Below are 19,160 nucleotides of genomic sequence, written 5' to 3'. Positions count from 1 at the left end.
CGAAAGAGAGAAAGAAAGAAAGAAAGAAAGAAAGAAAGAAAGAAAGAAAGAAAGAAAGAAAGAAAGAGAGAAAGAAAGAGAGAAAGAAAGAAAGAGAGAGAGAAAGAAAGAAAGAAAGAGAGAGATGGAGAGAGAAAGAAAGAAAGAAAGAAAGAAAGAAAGAAAGAAAGAAAGAAAGAGAGAAAGAAAGAGAGAAAGAAAGAAAGAGAGAAAGAGAGAAAGAGAGAAAGAGAGAAAGAGAGAGAGAAAGAAAGAAAGAGAGAAAGAAAGAGAGAAAGAAAGAGAGAAAGAAAGAAAGAGAGAAAGAAAGAAAGAAAGAAAGAAAGAAAGAGAGAAAGAAAGAAAGAGAGAAAGAAAGAGAGAAAGAGAGAAAGAAAGAAAGAGAGAAAGAGAGAAAGAGAGAAAGAAAGAAAGAAAGAAAGAGAGAAAGAAAGAAAGAAAGAGAGAAAGAAAGAAAGAAAGAGAGAAAGAAAGAAAGAAAGAGAGAAAGAAAGAAAGAAAGAGAGAAAGAGAGAAAGAGAAAGAAAGAAAGAGAGAAAGAAAGAAAGAGAGAAAGAGAGAAAGAAAGAAAGAGAGAGAGAGAGAGAGAGAAATAAAGAAAGAAAGAAAGAAAGAAAGAAAGAAAGAAAGAAAGAAAGAAAAAAGTATATTTTTGAAAATCTACAAGAGCTATTAGACAACATTAAGTGCACAAACATCCAAATCATAGGTGCTCCAGAAGGAGAGGAGAAAGGAAAAGGCATGGAAAACATAGTCAAAGAAATAATAGCCAAAAACTTCCCAGGTATTGGGAGAGACACTGACCTTCAGATCCAGGAAGATCAAAGATCCCCAAACAGATTCAATCCAGAAAGGTCCTCTCCGAGACACATTACAATCAAACTAGCAAAACTCAAAGACAAAGAAAGAATCCTAAAAGCAGCAAAAGCATCAAGTCACCTACAAGGGAGTCTCCATCAGACTAACAGCAGACCTCTCAGCAGAAACTCTACAGGCTAGAAGAGAATGGGATGATATATTCAAAATACTAAAAGAAAAAAACTACCAGCCAAGAATACTATAGCCAGCAAGGCTGTCCCTTCAGAAATGAAGGAGAAATAGTGTATTTCCCAGACAAATGAAAACTGCAGGAATTCACCACCACACAACCAGCCCTACAAGAAATCCTCAAGGGAGTCCTGCACCTGGAATCCAAAAAAGAATAATCACTGCCATGAATACACAAGAAAGAACAAAACCCAGTGGTAGAACAAATATACAAATGAGAAAAAGAACAAAACTGTATCTTACCACTTTAAAAACCCAATGAACACCAAAAACAAACAATAAAAGGGAAAGAAAGGAACAAAAGATATTTAAAATATCCAAACAAAAATCAATAAAAAGCCAGCAGTAAGACAATACCTTTCAGTGACAACCTCAAATGTAAGTGGACTAAACTCCCAACTCAAAAGACACAGACTGGCTGATTGGATTAAAAAGCTAGACCCAACTATATGCTGTCTACAAGACACTCACTTCACCTGTAAAGACATACACAGACTAATAGTGAAGGAGGGAAAAAGATATACCATGCTAATGGAAACCCAAAACTGGCAGGAGTAGCTTTCTTATATCAGATAAAGTAGACATTAAACCAAAAACCATAAAAAGAGACAAAGAGGCCATTATATAATGATAAAGGGATCTATCCAGCAACAAGACATAATAATCACAAATATACATGCACCCAACACCAGAGTACCCTGCTATACCATGCAAACACTACCACACCTAAAAAGAGAGACAGATTCCAATACAATAATAGTAGAGGACCTCAGAACCCCTCTCTCAACTTTGGAGAGATCATCTAGGCAACAAATCAACAGAGAAACATGGGATTTAAACTACATGTTAGACCAGCTGGATATGGCAGATATCTACAGAACATTTCATCCAAAAACTACAGAAGATACTTTATTCTTTGTAGCACATAGAACATTCACCAGGATAGACCACATGTTAGATCACAAATCAAATCTCAAATTTAAAAAAACTGAAATCGGGCCGGCCCGGTGGTGCACTGCTACAGTGCACCGCTTGGGAAGTGCGGTGGCGCTCCCGCCGAGGGTTCGGATCCCACGTACAGACCGGTTCCCGCTCACTGGCTGAGCGAGGTATGGGAGCAACACCGAGGGTTGTGATCCTGTTGCCAGTCCCGGTCCGGTACGAGCGTGACACTGAGGGTTGCGATCCGTTGCCGGACACGAAAAAAGCCGGTACGAGTGCGACACTGAGGGTTGCGATCCGTTGCCGGACATGAAAAAAGACAAAAAGGAAAAAGCGATCCGTTGCCGGACACGAAAAAAGACAAAAAGGGAAAAAAATAAAAAAAAACTGAAATCATTTCAAATATAACTTCAGAACACAACAAATTAAAACTAGAAATCAATAATGAGTGAAACTCTGCAAACTATATAAATACAGGAAATTAAACTACATGCTCCTGAACAACCTATGGGTCCAAGAAGAAATTAAACAGAAAATCAAAAAATTTCATAAAACTGACAAAAATAAAGACACATCATACCAAAACCTGTGGGATACTACAAAAGCAGTACTAAGAAAAAAGTCTATTAAAATAGTTATGTCAAAAGAATTTAAGATTTCAAATAAACAACCTAAAGCTACAACTCAAAGAACTAGAAAAACAAGAACAATCCAAACCCCAAATTAGTAGACAGAAAGAAACAATTAAGATTAGAGAAGAACCAAATAAAATAGAGACCCCAAAAATGATGCAAAAGATCAATGACACAAAAAGTTAGTTTTGTGAGAAAATAAATAGAACAGGCAAACCATCAGCTAGGCTAACTAAAAAAATAATAGAAAACTGAAATTTAAAAAATCAGAAATGAAAAAGGAGACATTAAAACTGATACCACAAAAATACAAAGAATAATTAGAGGCTATCATAAACAGCAACAAATTTGAAAACCTGCAGGAAATGGATAAATTTCTGGACACATACAAACTACCAAGTCTGAACCAAGAAGAAACAGAAAACCTGAACAGACTAATAATGAGCAACAGAGATTGCAGCAGTAATCAGCAGTCTCCCAACAAAGAAAAGTCCAAGACCAGATAGATGGCTTTACTGCTAAATTCTACCAAACCTTTAAAGAGGAATTACTACCAATTCTCTTCAAACTATTCCAAAAATTGAAGGAGAGGCTATTCACCCAAACTCATTCCATGGTGCCAGCATCAACCTGATACCACAACCAGACAAAGATACAACAAAAAAAGAAAACTACAGGACAATATCCTTGATAAATGTAAAAATCCTCAACAAAATATTAGCAAATAGAATACAGCAACACATCAAAAAAATTATATACCATGATCAAGTAGGATGCATCCCAGGTATACAAGGATGGTTCGATGTACTCAAGTCAATCAATGTGATATACCACATCAACAAAATCAAGGACAAAAGCCATATTATTATCTCAACACACACAGAAAAAGCATTTGACAAAATTCAATATCCTCTCATGATAAAGACTCTCAACAAATTAGGTATAGAAGGAAAATATCCCAACACAATAAAAGTCATATATGAAAAACTCCACCATCTTCACCCTGAATAGGGGCAAGAACAGGAACAAGACAATGATGCCCACTGTCACCACTCCTATTTAACAAAGTACTATAAGTACTAGCCAGAGAAATCAGGCAAGAGAAAGAAATAAAAGTGATCCAGACTGGAAAAGATAAAGTCAAACTGTCCCTGTTTGCAGACATGATCCTGTATACAGAAAGACCTAAAGACTCTACAAAAAAAACTCTTAGAGCTAATAAACAATTTCAGCAAAGTTGTACAATACAAAATGAACAAAAAAAAAATCAGCAGCATTTTAATACTGCAAAAATTAGTAGTGTTTTTATATTCCAACAACGAATTGGCAGAAAAGGAAATCAAGAGAGCAAGTCACCAAATAGTCACACAAAAAAATAGTCACCAAAAAAATAAAATACTAGAAATAAGTTTAACCAAGGAGGTGAAAGATTTCTACAATGAGAACTATAAATCAGTGCTGAAAGAAATTAAAGAAGACACAAAAAGATGGAAAGACATTCCATGCTCATGGATTCAAAGAATTAACATTGTGAAAACGTCCATACTACCCAAAGTGGTCTACAGATTCAGTGCAATCCCCATCAAAATACCAATGACATTCTTCACAGAAATAGAAAAAACAATCCTAACGCTCATATGGAACAACAAAAGACTCCAAGTAACCAAAGCAATCCTGAGCAAAAAAAATTAAATAAAGTTGGAGGCATTACACTACCTGACTTCAAATTATACTATAAAGCTATAGTCACCAAACAGCATGGTACTGGCCAAAAAAAAACAGACACATGGACCAATGGAACAGAACAGAGAACCCAAAAATCAACCCACATACTTGCAGCCAACTGATCTTTGACAAAGGCAACAAGAACATACATTGGGAAAAGGACTGCCTCTTCAATAAATGGTGCTGGGAAAACTGGACATCCATATGTAGAAGAATGAAACTAGACCCCTACCTCTTACCATATACCAAAATCAACTCAAAATGGATTAAAGACTTAAATACAAGACCCGAACTATAAAACTCCTAAAAGAAAACATAGGGGAAACACTTCAGGAAGTAGGACTGGGCAAAGTACCTCTTACCATATACCAAAATCAACTCAAAATGGATTAAAGACTTAAATACAAGACCCAAACTATAAAACTCCTAAAAGAAAACATAGGGGAAACACTTCAGGAAGTAGGACTGGGCAAAGACTTTATGAGTAAGACCCCAAAACTATAGACAACAAAAGAAAAAATAAATAAGTGGGATTATATCAAACTAAACAGCTTCTGCACAGTAAAGGAAACAACAGAGTGAAAAGACAATCTACAGAACGGGAGGAATTATTTGCAAAGTACACATTTGGCAAGGGATTAATATCCAGACTATACAAAAAACTTAAACACCTTAACAGTAAAAACAAAAAACAAAAAATAACTCAATTAAAAAATGGGCAAAGGAGCTGAATAGGCATTTCTCAAAGGAAGATATATACAAATGGCCATCAGACACATGAAAAAAATGCTCAACATCACTAAGAATTAGGGAAATGTAAATCAAAACCACACTGAGATATCATCTCACCCCAGTCAGACTGGCTATTATCAGAAAGACAGAGAATAACAAATACAAGGATGCGGAGAAAGGGGAACCTCCTCAACCCTCCTACACTGTTGGTGGAACTGTAAATTAGTGTGGCCATTATGGAAAACAGTATGGAGATTCCTCAAACAACTACAGATAGAAATGCCATACAATTGAGCAATCCCACTGCTGGATATATATACCCAAAGGAATGGAAATCATTATGTCATAGGGATACCTGCACTCTCATGTTTATCGGAGCTCTATTTACAATAGCCAAGAATTGGAAGCAACCTAAATGCCCATCAACTGATGACTGGATAAGGAAAATGTGGTACGTATACACAATGGAATACTACTCTGCCATAAGAAAAAAAAAAAAAAAAAAAAAAATGAAACTCTGCCATTTGCAGCAACACAGATGAACTCAGAGAAAATTGTTATGTGAAATAAGCCAGGCACAGAAAAAGAAATACAACATGTCCTCACTCATAAGTGTGAGCTAAAAAATAAACACATAAATAAAAGAAGAAAGAAAAATACAATGATCACAATAATACACTGAACTTTCTAAAGGAGAGAACAGAACTACGGTTACCAGAGGTGGGAAGGGAGAAGGGAAGTGGGGAGTGGTCAGCGAGAAATTGGTAAAGGGTCATAAAGAATGATTATACTGTGAAATGATGATTATACTAACTATCCTGATTTGATAAGGACATATTGTACTCAGGTATTGATAGTCAACTCTGTACTCCAAAAATACGTATAATCAATTACATTTCAATTTTTTTTTTTTTTTTTAAAAGATGACCGGTAAGGGGATCTCAACCCTTGGCCTGGTGTTGTCAGCACCACGCTCAGCCAGTGAGCAAACCGGCCATCCCTATATAGGATCCGAACCCGCGGCCTTGGTGTTATCAGCACCGCACTCTACCGAGTGAGCCACGGGCCGGCCCAACATTTCAATTTTTTAAAAAAGGAGAAAAACCACATATTAAGAGGACCTAAGACTCTATAATTCACAATGTAAATAGGCTTGATAAATTAAGGTGTATATAGACCTGATCATAAACAGCAAAACAGGACACAAACAGCCCTCAAAAAAACACCCCAAAATTGAATAAAAGGATTGAGGCAATAGATTCTGGCCTGAATTTTTATGATTAGCACTTCACAGAAAAAAAATGACGAGGAAAAAATCCAAAAACTATTTAAAACTAAGGGATTGAAGAAGTGTTGAATTTCCTAATAGTAAAGAATAATTAAAATACTAAAGTCCTGTTCAACATCAACTATCAACTTCAATAGTGGTTCCTCAAGTGTGGTTTGAGATGGTGTCAGAGGATCTACAAGGTAAAAACTCTTTTGTGATAATACTAGACATTATCTGCCCTTTTCAATCTCATTCTCTCATGAGTGTAAAGTAAGAGTCAGCAAACCAAACCAGCCAGTAGACCAAATCCAGCCATGTCCATTTATTTCCATATTCTCTATAGCTGCTTTCAAACTACAAGAGTTCTATAGTTGCGACAGAGTTCTATAGTTGCGACGGAGACTTTATAGCCCACAAATCTGCAAATATTTATTACCTGGCTCTGTATGAAAACCTTTGCTGACCCCTGCTCTAATGACTCCTTATGCATTTGTATGTTTTCTAGAATTTTCTAAGATACTAGATTTAAAGTAGAAATAAGTGTATTTTAGAGGTTATCTCAGTTTGTTTTCAGTATTTCAACCGTGATTATACCTGCTATTACAGCATTAACCTCATCGTCACCCAATAAATCATTATTCTGAAATCCAAAGTTTTCCTGAAGACTACACAGAAATACAAGCAGATGTGCAATTATTTTGCAATAATATTTTAAAACTTCCTCAGTTTTAATCTAAATACAGAAATATTAGTAGAGATAACCTACGTATATAAAAGCATTTGGGGATCTTCAACAATTTTTAAGAGCGTAAAGGTGTCTTAAGACTAAAAAAACTCGAGAATCACTGGTTTAAATTTTTTGCTTCCTGACTTCCAATCAAGAAGGCCAAATAGATGGTACACAGCGTCACTCTCTCCCACAATCAACCAATTTGCAAATATTAAAAAATAACGAACTGCCAAGCTGGGGCCACTGGAGCTCAGGAGAAGAAGAAGAGAGACGTATGGAGTTCATGAAGACAGGAGAAGTCACTATGAGAGAAAGAAAGGACTGCTCTGACCGTTTCAAGCCTTGGCCATTTCAAGGCTGGCCCTGGTGAGCACACAAAGCAAGAGCCGGCAAAAGCTGCAGCCATGCCCTTTGTATGAAGTAGCTTGGAGGCTACAAGGGAGAAGGGGGCCTTGGTAGTCAGTCCCCAGACCAACAAGACCACTAACAGGGTTCCTGTGGACCCACACAGGAGCAAGAGGCCACAGACAACTAAAAAAAGGGGCCACTCAGAAGCTGGTGAGTCATTGCAAGGGACCGGCACATGGCCCATCCTGTGGGAAGTGCTGAGAGTACAGGTGGTACGGGAGATGGGTCCACCAGGGGAACACTGGGGCACAGCATGGACAGCTGATCTGCCGTCCAATCAGCACAGGCCTACTCAGTGGAGACTGGTCAGGAACGTAGAACGGCAGAGTGTGCAGTTTGCTGAAAAAACTCAGGCCCAGACCAGAGGTTCCACACAAGCCAGATATTCTGGACCTCACAAGACCTGGAAGTGCTTACAAGGTCAACAATTAAAACCTGAGCTGCACAGAAAACCTTCCTCAGAGAATCAGCAGCAAAGCATCAATTTAGCTCAACCACAGGTCTCAAATGCTGGTTCCTACAGGAAGTTCCCCCATTTTAGAAGTAACCAAAGGACAACAAATTAGTTCCAGTACAGAATTTAAGTGGTAGAAATAGTAAATAACCCAGCACAGAACTGAAAGAAAAAACAAAAAACCCACAGATCAGAGACAAAGTTCTGACATTAACCAGTAAAGGTCTAACACCACCAAAGAACACTTATAAAACCTAGGACAGGAAGCCCCTCAGGCTCCTGGGGGGCGGGGGGGGGAGCCACGGGCCTCAGCCATGCCCCTCTGAACTCCACATCCAGCCAAGCCATGATCAAGCCACCACTGGAAGCCCCCTGGGCTCCCCTGCCAGGATGAGGGGGGTGCCACAGTCTCGACCATGCCCCCCCTCCTTTTCCTTCCTTCATATCCCACTCCCCTTTCCCCTCTCCCCTTCCCAACTGCTCCACATCTTTGAATGTAATAATAATAATAATAAATTAAATATTGTCAACTTTAAAACAAAAAAAAGATAATATGAATCTTTCCATAAACATTTTGAAGTAACTCTCATATTACTTTTCAAATTCTGGTGTAGTATTAAATGTAAGAAAATAATCTAAGTGATTCATTTTCAGAAATAATTCAGGCCCAGCCCAAAAGTTGTCTGACTGGTCCAGCCCATTCCTGGGGGGTTGCTAAATAGATAAAGTTGTCCTTGAGATGGTAATGAGTTAATAGCCCTATATTGTTCTCTTCATTTCCTAATGTTTCTCCTTTCACAGGGTTTTGGGTGGGCCTTTTTCACAGGCTTGTCCTGAGTCCTCAGACAAAGAAATTTCCCACAAGGGGGAAGTAAATTGTGGTACCCTTAGACGTCATCCAGGAAGATTGTGCATCCCGTAGTACTCTCAGTCAATGAGGAGGCGGGGGCAGGGACTTGCGCACTAGGAAATAAATTGCTTGTTACAGCCCTTTTCTGTGTGCCTGCCCATCAGACACTGGAACCTCATGAGGTCATGATTAAAGTCTCGCTTCGCTGTACCTCGTGTCTCCATGTCCATACTTTGGCCTTGGACGGGTGAGGGTGTTTCTCACATTAAAGAAGAATATCCATAATTATCTGAGAAGGCTATTAAAATACTGTTCTTTTTTCCAACTGCAGATGTAGATAAGCCCAGATTTCTTCATGTTTTTCAACAAAATAATATATTATATCAGATTGAATGCAGAAGTAGACAAGCAAATCTATATGTCTTCTCTTAAGCAAGTTGTTCAAGAGATTTGAAAAAAAAGGTAAACCAATGCCACTATCTGTAGTAAATTTTTTGGCTTTAGAAAATATAGTTTTTTTAAATAAAATTCTATTTATGTTAACATGTAAAAAATAAATTATTTGCTTCCTTAGAATGATAACTTGTTTAAATCCACACAAGAATCTTTAATTTTATTTTGAATATTGCTAATAAAAGGTGTTACTTAAAGTTAAAAAGCATCACACATCACAAAATAGAAGCTGTAAAGGACCCTAATTCATGAACATGTTCGTGTCCACAATTAGGATGAACCACAAAACACCTGAAGACAGGATGAAGTCAGATCTTTTATGCTAAGTAGGGTTTCTGACTCTTAAACCACACCTGCTAAAGGAGAAAGAGCTTATGGTAAAGAAATGAATATGCAGAATGTGGTGGGCTGACCTAATAACACTTTGTGTCTGAGGCTCATATGCTCCAAAGTACAGGACAACAGGATAACAGGATAGTGGTAAGGCCAGAGATAACAGGATAGTGGTAAGGCCAGAGATCCTGGAGCTGCTACGCTTTGTGAGCAACTCAGCAGAGATGAGATGGGTGAAAATGTTTTAATGAAAACCTATACCAGAGATTATCTGATACACAGACAACAGCACAGGTTGCTGTGCAGTGAGATGATAAAACATAAATGGGAAGCAATTTTATACAAATTATTGTAATCAATATTAACCTTCCCACAGCCAAACAAAGAACCTCTGGAGTCAGCTGTGGGGGAAAGAATAAAGGAAAGAGGAGCAGTAGGCATCTGTAGGGAGATACTTCTTGAAGAGCTCCACAGGCAGGGGGGACAGAGGGCCACACAAGATGCCTGGCACCTGGTAAATATATGGGGTGGGGGGGCATGGCAGGAGGAAGCATGCTTCACCTTTGTATGACCCAGGCCCAGCAGAGCATCAGGAACAGCATAAGCATCCCATAAATGCTGAGTGAATAAATTAAATGACAAAGGAAAGTGGCACAGGCTGTGATGGTTTTAGGAGACAACAAGTACCAGTGAAAGAACCCCAAGCCATTTATGTTCATGACTCATCACAGCCTATCTGATTAAATCCTTACCATTACTAAAAAATATACTTACTCATGGAATTTTTTAGCTAGACGGAACTTCTGACATAATTTTGCCCAATTCCCTGATTTCAGAAACAGAGTGGGAACTCCAACTTTGCTCACCTTACTCCCAATCCACTACTCTTTCCACTGTCCCAGGCTGCAACTAACTGAATGCCTGCTCCATGCTAGTTCAAAGGAAGAGAAAGAATAAGATATCTAAGGATAACTCACATTAGAAAAAGACTCATAAAGTAAATTCACTTTAAAGTGGACCAAATTTTATAGATCATAGTGGGTAAACAAATTTATTTTATATGTAAGAAATTTTAGGTTATCAATGCAAGCATGTGCTACTTAGAACAAAGACTGAAACGAGGGTTTTTGCCTAATTTTTAACAAAATTATGTAATAGCATAATATGGCCTCATTCTGTTTGGCTTTTGCAGGTTTGTAAAATCATTTTTGCAAAAATATTTGAGGATTTCATTAATTTTCTCAAGAGTATCACTTAATCCACTGTTATTCAAGTAATTTAAAAATCTTTATTCAAGATTTTCTTTACTGATCTTATGTGATGCACCAGTATTTTTAATGGAAAATAAAATTGTAATTCATTGAATAAAAGTAATTACTAGAAAAATACCCAACTGGAAATAGCACTCCTAACTACGTCAGTTTTGAACAATAAGCAGTAATAATTTTATGATCTAGAATACTTTGGAGCCAAAGATTGGGGATGAACAATGCCAGCTCTGGAAATCTATTCATAAAGTGTAGAACATGGTAATTCTTCTCTTTCAATAATGCATAAAGTATTTTTTCACCCAATTTTTAAAGATTTCTTTAATATACTAAAAAACCGAAAGAGATATTATGAACACCCATTGATTCACCAAATGTTAACCTTTTGCTACATTTGCTCCCACTCTCTCTCAATTTGTGTATGCACATGTGTGCATGCATACACACATGCACAGAGTTTTTCTGAACCATTTGAAAGTAAGTTAAAGACATCAGGATACTTCACCCAAAGCACTTTAGCGAGCATCTACTAAGAAAAAGGACATTATCCTATATATCTGCAATATCATCATCTCACCTAAGAAAACTAAGAGTAATTCCAAAATATCTTCTAATATCCAGTCGACAGTTAAATTTCCCCAATTCTTGCTACCATATTTTTTCCTCAGTTGAGGATCTAATCATGGTTTACACATTATTTTTGGTTATATCTTTTATTTTTGACCAGTAAGGGGATCACAACCCTCAGCATGGTGTGGTCTGCACCACGCTCAGCCAGTGAGCGCACTGGCCATCCCTATATAGGATCTGAACCTGCAGCCTCAGCGCTACCAGCGCTGCACTCTCCCGAGTGAGCCATGGGGCCGGCCCTGGTTATCTCTTTTGGTCTTTCTTCCTCTAGAACACTTTCCCTTATTTTTTTGTTTTTTATGACATAAAATTTATTTTATGCCTCCATTGTGTCATTTAACTTGTTCCAATATCTCCTATATTTCCAGTATATTGGAAGTTAGGGGCCGGCCTGGTGGCGCACTGCTACAGTGCGCTGCTTGGGAGTGCGGTGGCGCTCCCGCCGAGGGTTCAGATCCCACATACAGACCGGTTCCCGCTCACTGGCTGAGCGAGGTGCGGGCGCAACACCGAGGGTTGCGAGTCCGTTGCCGGTCCTGGTCCGGTACGGGCATGGAAGTTAGGGCTAGAGGCTTGGTTCAGGTGAAACAATTTTGGCATGAATGGTTCACAAATAATGTTGTATAATAACGCATCCCATCATAAGGTACAAAATGTCAGGTTGTCCCACTATTAGTGATGCTAACTTTGATCACTTGTTTAAAGTGGTGACCACCAAATCTGTCCAATATAAAAGGACATTCTGCCCAGTGTAATTAATTAGTAAGTCAACTGTGGCATGACACTTTGAATCCATGTGAATATCTTAGTCCCCAACAATATTTGTCCCAATGGGTTTAGTATCCATTGATGATCCTTGACTTATCCTCTTAACCTCTGTGCAATGTATACTGCTATTTATCAGGAGAGATACAGCATAATGGTTAAGAGGATAAGTCTAGGACTGGTCCTCCAGCAGTTCAATCCTGGCTACAAGAATCCTCAGATCTCTGGAGAGCTTCTTCAAAATACCAATGCTTAGCTCTATCTCAGATCAACTAGAATCAGAATTTCTGGGGTGGTATCCAGGCATTGATATATTTTTTAAAAAGCTACTAGGGGATTCTAAAAGTATATTTACCAACTGTGTAACTTTTCTGTGCCTTGAGAATAAAATCTACTAGGTATGCCTGAGGCAGACATTATTAATATTCCTAAAAGAGATACTAGCTGTGTTCTTAAGATTAATTAATTAACTGTAATGAGATTAATTACACAGTGCTCAGAGAGGGCCTAGCACACAGCAAATGCTCACTAAATACCAGTGATTAATATGTGTATAAATATATACAAATACATATATGAGCATGCATGTATACAAAAATATATGTAGGTATATTCTAACATAAACATACACACCTAGTGACATAACTTCAAAATACATCAAGCTACAACTGATAAGACTGCAGGAAATACAAATAAATCAAAATTTACAGACATAAATTTTTAAACATCCCTCTCAGTAACTGACAGATTAAGTACATAAAACGATAAATAGCTTATGAAGGGAAGAGCAATATATCAAGCTTCTGGATAAACCTTTCTTTCAAAGCATATTGTAATATTTAGAAATATAAACCAAGTAATAGACTATAAAGCAAGTGCTAATAAATTGTAAAGAATTAAAGACACAGACACACCCCATTCTCTGACATAAAAATTAAACATTAACAAAAAATAATAGCAAAAAAAAATTAAAAATTAAATAGCCTTAATAAATAACTAACCTAGATATAGAAGAAATCATAAAGGGAATTAAATATTTAGAACAGAATAATAAAAATATTGCACATCAAAATCTATGGAACACAGCTAAAAAAGGTATTTAGAGGGACACAGATAGCTTTGAAAATATTTCAGTGGAAACAAGAAAGGTTAAAAACAATAAGCTAAGTATTCAGCTCAAAAAATTTGGGAAAAAGACAAGAAAGCTACAGCCCCCCCACCCCCCAAATAAGGAATTAGGTAACAAAGATAAGGGCAAATATCAATTATATACAGAACAACATCATCAACAATAAATAGAGAAAAATAACACAACCAAAAAGCTTGTTCTTTGAAAAGATTAATAAGATAGATCTTTGTCAAGCAAGAGTTATCAAGAAAAAGAGAAAAAATTCAAATATTAAAATACAGAATGAAAAGTCAGGATGTAAAAGTACTGACAAAAAGGAGATTTTAAAGATATAAGAATATTAAAGAGTATTAGGTTGTACCTATATAGCAATAAATTTGAATAAATAAATTCTTATTAAATTATGCCAAAATTGGCACAAGAAGAAATGGAGAACTTGAACAGAACAATTAGTATGAAAGAGATTAAAACAGCAAACATCTCGCCTCCTAAAAAACAGCAGGTGCAGACATTTTTACAATGAGTTCTACCAAATTTTAAGGAACAGTCCATTCCTATTTTATACAAGATGTTCGAGGAAAATAGGAAACAATAAAAAACTGACCAGGACCTTTTACGAAGCTATTATTATCTTGATTCTAAAAATCAGATAATGACAAGAAAATCATAGATCCATTTTAACATGATACAAAAATCCTACACTAAATATTACCTAAGTGAATCCAATGGTATATTTTAAAAATAACATACCAGGATTAAGTAGAATTTATCCCAGGAATTCAAGGATGGTTCAACATCGGAAACAGACTTAAAGGAGAGAAACCAAAGGATAATCTCAATCAACGAAGAATGAGTGTCATCAAGTTTGGCAAAAGGCAAAATTGTATACTTAAGGGAGAATGTGTTTGTGACTTAGCAATAGGGAAAAACTTAAATATCAATAAAGTTCCTGATTAATTTTATCACATCAAAATTAAGGATTTTTGTTCAATGAAAAATACCATAGACAAAGTTAATAGAAAAATGGCTAAATGACAGAATTGGGGAAGATATTTGTAGTGCCTAAAGTGAAAAGGAATTATTACAGAGAATAGATAGGAAATTCCTGCAAATCAAGAAAAGGGCAGTAACCCTGAAAGAACAATGGTCAAATAATATGAAAAATCAATTTATAGAACTTAATCTAGACTACAAAAATTGCAAAGCTGTATAATACTAACTGGTGGCAGGGAAGAGAAGCCTCATGCATTGCTGGTGGGAATGGAGATTGGTGTAATCATTCTGGCTTGGATCAAAGCCTCAGTTAACGAAGAACTGCTCCTCTGCCTTGCTTTGTACTCTGTGCAATATGTCTTTGGGAGACTTCATCGGGAGGAATGGCTGGTCTAACATAGGATTTGGGTCTTAGGACACTGTAGGTCTTGACCATCTATCTCTACCTGGTATAATTACATTATCCACACAGACTAAAAGACAAGAAAGAAAAATTACCACTGCATCCTTCTGTTTAACACAGGTCTTTACGTGGCTTTTTTTAAAATCACATTTTTTAAGACTCACAAAACACTGTCCTCAGTGAAATTGCTATACATTTCATTTTTAATATAATTTTTGAAGCAAGCATGACTCTCTTGTAGTTGTACTGATCATCATTATTATACACAGTGGAGAACTGGGAAAATAAGAAATTTAGTTCTGAGAAACATAAAGTGTTGCTAGACAATCTGGAGAAAGGGTTCTTGAGGTTTCAGTAACCCCAAACTATTACATGGGAATAATTATATGGGTCTGCTGTTCTCAGCCAAAGGGGACTACAGTTACGTTTTATTCAAGGAAAGAGAACTTAAAGAAGTCTAGGTGCTGAAAGGGCCTGTCTTGGAAGGAGGTCTATCCTAATTGGGAAAAAGTAGGTCTTCCTGACTCTCAAAATTGAGTTGGGCAGGACCCAAAGGGAGTAGTAATGGACCAATTCAAATTTCAGGAGGGATTAAAGTTTCCACATGGAATTCTCCTCTTCAGATAACAGCTGAAGTTGGCCAGGAGACAGAAGTAAAGGGGTCATCAACTCTACACCTCAACCCATGGTCACTTCTCAGGGTACTGGTAGAGGCTTGTCTCCCTACCAGAAAACTAAAACAGATTGTGGCAGACCCTGCTGGGATAGAGGGCAGGAAATGTACATCACATCTTGATTAGGTCATGATCAAGATTCAGAAGCAAAAACTGTTCTTAAAATTCCTGGGGATGAAAGATACAGGGCTATTGTATCACTTGGCTGTCACTATCCTTCCTCTCAGTGACAGAGACACAGGATTACTCAGAGTCCAACTTTGTGAAAGCAATGAGAGGCCCAGAGGGACTACACCAAGCTAACTCCCACAAGAAAGGAGAGAGTATGTGCTGCTTGTCTCATCTTTTATTATAATATCAAGACCTTGGCCATGTAACAAGCTGAGTATAGTATCAAAAGAAGTACAGAGAGGAGGGTGTGAACAGGACAGAAAATGATCTCAGTGTTCTCTACTAATGAATCAGAACATCTTCTCTGTTTCCAGCATGTGCTGTTTTCAGTATGTAAAGTTCTGATTCTGTGTACTTAAGGCTTTTGCCCTTTGTGTACTCCCTATTCTAAACAGGCCCCTGTGTTCCCATGCTCGACCATGATTACTTTTACCTTTTGGAGTTTGCTAACCAGGCAACCATTACCCAAACATTTTTAAAGCCATTTATGCATTTGAAACCAAGGAAAATTTATTTGGGTTGACCCAATCTCTACACAGATGGCAGATTTTTATGCTAACAACAAAGCTACTGCTTGGTAAGTGGTAAAAGCTCAGTCTCAAGAACTGTGGAAGTGGACTTTCAAAAGGGGACCGGTCTTTGACCCATGCTCTCTCTCAGGGGCTCAGGATGATACAGACCCAGGCCATCTTCCTAAAAGATGTGTCGGTCTGAGATGCCCAGAGAACCTTTCTCTTAATGCAATGATAGGCACTTACTGCAGACAACTGGGGCTATGTGCTCACATACCAGAAAAACCGATGGTCATTATAAAGATATGAATGTTTCCTGGGCAAATAGGGACATATTATGCATGCACATGTAATACATAACATTTACTTTGGGTAAAAATACCCACGATATTAAAACAAAAACAAACACTTTTGAACACATTATGAATTAGGATTAACAATCCAATAGCAAGTGCAACACAAAGCAAAGAAACTTTCTAGAAGTCTTACAAAAAGTTTACGATGTTCTTAAGGTTATGGTTTGTTTCAGTAACAAATTTCAAAACCTTAAATGGTGCAAAAAGTACTAACATCCTAACTGTAACCAGACTTTATATTATCCTGACCAAGAGAAGCTGGTTCAAATATCCTAAAAAACGCTGTGATTTTTTAAAAGAGCAAATTGCAATTTTCCTAAATATCAAGAGGGCAAGAAATGAGAAACAGCCATGTGGTTTTACAAACTCTCTATTTAGAAGCTTGTAGGAAAGAGAAATCTGTACCAGACACTGAGGGAAGGATTAAGGTTGTTCCCTCTCAGTCAGGGCTAAGAAGGCAAAATAAGTAACAGTAGGCTAGGAAGAATGTAAAAAGAATACGGGAAAAAACATGCATACAGTGGACTTATAAAGCACTCAATGATATTTACTTGTAAGACAGAAGGAGAGGAATTACAACAGAGAGCAAATCAAGAGCAGGTCTGGCATCAGAGTTTGCCAAACAAAGGGCAAAGTGAATTGTTAGCATCCCACGCAGACATCAATGCTGCCATCACTTCCATCCATCAATATTTCCTTGCCCTTGCCCTTGTACTTGTATCAAACTCTAATAAGAGATCAAGACATCTTTTCCCTTCAAGTTGGAGCCCGGGAAAAAGAGGCTACTGAGATCTGCCAAGCCCAATCACCAGAACTAGGTTTCCATAGAGTAGTTTGGGCCCAAATACTCAATATGGTTCAAAGTGTTCTTTTACCTGGCTTTGTCCTGTAATCTCTCTCTTTCTTGGTGATCTTGTTGATAAAGGATTTGGTTATTTAGGGTCCTGGTTAATTCTCTCTCTTTTCATTGAAAACACATGACTCAATACTGATGCTGTTATGATAATACACATTCACTTTAAGAAGGTCACATATTCATCTATTTTAAAGAAAGAAAGTAGAAACATCAGAATAATGAAATTTCAAGGAATAGAATCCAAATGAAACTGGCTGAGCCCTGAACAGTGAAACCACTAGCTATCTAAGCATGTCACAGAACAAGAGGAACCTGGGTGCCCTCAGGGGCAGGTAGCAGTACCTGCCAGAGGAAGGGATAGTCTCTTCATTCAAAAAGGATTTCAAAGATAGAAAGTACTACTCATTCTGAATGAGTAGTACTTGGCATCAAAAAGGACATATGCTGTCAGAAAGTGCTCTCTGCCTCAGGTCACAAACTCATCAGCAATGGACAGAAATAGGGTAATCTTTTCGCAGTCACTTCCTGAAATCACCTCCAGCTTTCTTCAGGACATAGTGAGGTGTGCTCACCAGTCCCTACAATAGCTTGCCCGCTGAACATCCTCCTTTAGCAATCCTCTGGCATTTCTTCTAACCTTCATGGGGACTGTACCAGTAACTTCTCCCTGATAACGAAGCTCATTATCTAGAGAGACTGGCCATGTCAGTGTTGCTCAATATTTTCCACTTTATAGTATAAATAAAACTTAATTTGGCTGGAAAACATATTCTCTCTACTTACAACCTCTTAGAAATCTATATGTTGAAATATTCAAATTGTAATTGCTATTTTCCGTTAAGTTTTCTAGTATGTGGTCAGCTGGGGCCCTTTGGTCATAGCTCCTTGCTCATGTGTTTGCAATTTCTCTGCATCCAGAAGACCCATGGCTTAGGTTTTGATCAAAGAAAATAAGACTGGCTTTCTCAAATCCTTAGAATCAAAACACTTTCCAAAAATATTTTGCTTATAAAATTTAGGGTGATCCACGCCCACCACCAATAACAGAAATACTTTCAAAAGGTACTAAATTAAAGCAAAACCAAGGGTTAAATAAAGTGTTTTTTCATAAGGATTTTAAAAACTGGTTTAATTCTGTTCATATCAACTACAAGTGGGATTGGGCTCATCTCAGGAAATTCGAAGGTTTACTATCAACACAACTCAAAGCCCATTAGGAACATGGCAACAGCACCAGCAACCACTGTCCACATAAACCACTGGAAGCACTTCTGTCCCCTCACAACCAGCACATAGAAGCCCATCAAAGATCCCCCTTTTCTAAAAGCTGCCACAGGTCAGAAACTGGGAATACACCAATTGCATTGCGTGACTGATTCCGTGGTAAAGAGAGAATTACAATATTTAAGAATAATCAGTTTACTATAGCAAAATGTCAAACAGTCCAGTACTCACCTTTTTCATGAACACAAACTGAGAGATTCTTAACACCATCAACCAGCACATTTTGTGTGTTGCCATGTCCATCTTCTGAGTCACTGTCATCAAATTGAGCCTCTATAATGACATCAGGACTGTCATTATGGCCTTTCAGGGATTGCTGCGGGAGATGGTGTCCACAGAGCTCCTCAGGGAGATCTGATTCATAGGCAATTTCTGTTTCTTTGTCACTGCTCTCTGGTTTAATTACCTGAAGAAATAGATAGAAAATCTCTGCTAAATCACTGGGGGAAATAAGGAAAGAACAGATTTTTTTTTCTAAGGAAAAAACTACACATTCAAAATCTGACAGCATAGGACACTCACCACATAGTCTGAAAAAGGATT

General features: G+C 37.5%; 1 protein-coding gene across 3 annotated transcripts in view; it reads right to left on the bottom strand.

Moving 5' to 3' along the window:
- The window catches only part of DIS3L2 (DIS3 like 3'-5' exoribonuclease 2), a 370,978-nt gene that overhangs the window by 267,883 nt on the left and 83,935 nt on the right, over nucleotides 1-19,160 (bottom strand). For all 3 annotated transcript variants that reach the window (XM_008575848.1, XM_008575846.1, XM_008575847.1), the window contains exon 5: nucleotides 18,789-19,023. In XM_008575848.1, coding sequence (XP_008574070.1) covers nucleotides 18,789-19,023 — 235 coding nt within the window. The remainder of the gene's footprint in view (nucleotides 1-18,788; nucleotides 19,024-19,160) is intronic.

This window comes from Galeopterus variegatus, unplaced genomic scaffold, assembly GCF_000696425.1.
Source record: "Galeopterus variegatus unplaced genomic scaffold, G_variegatus-3.0.2 Scaffold1245, whole genome shotgun sequence".
NCBI lineage: Eukaryota > Metazoa > Chordata > Mammalia > Dermoptera > Cynocephalidae > Galeopterus > Galeopterus variegatus.
Note: the sequence above shows the minus strand (reverse complement) of the source record. Positions and strands in the feature narration are given on the sequence as shown.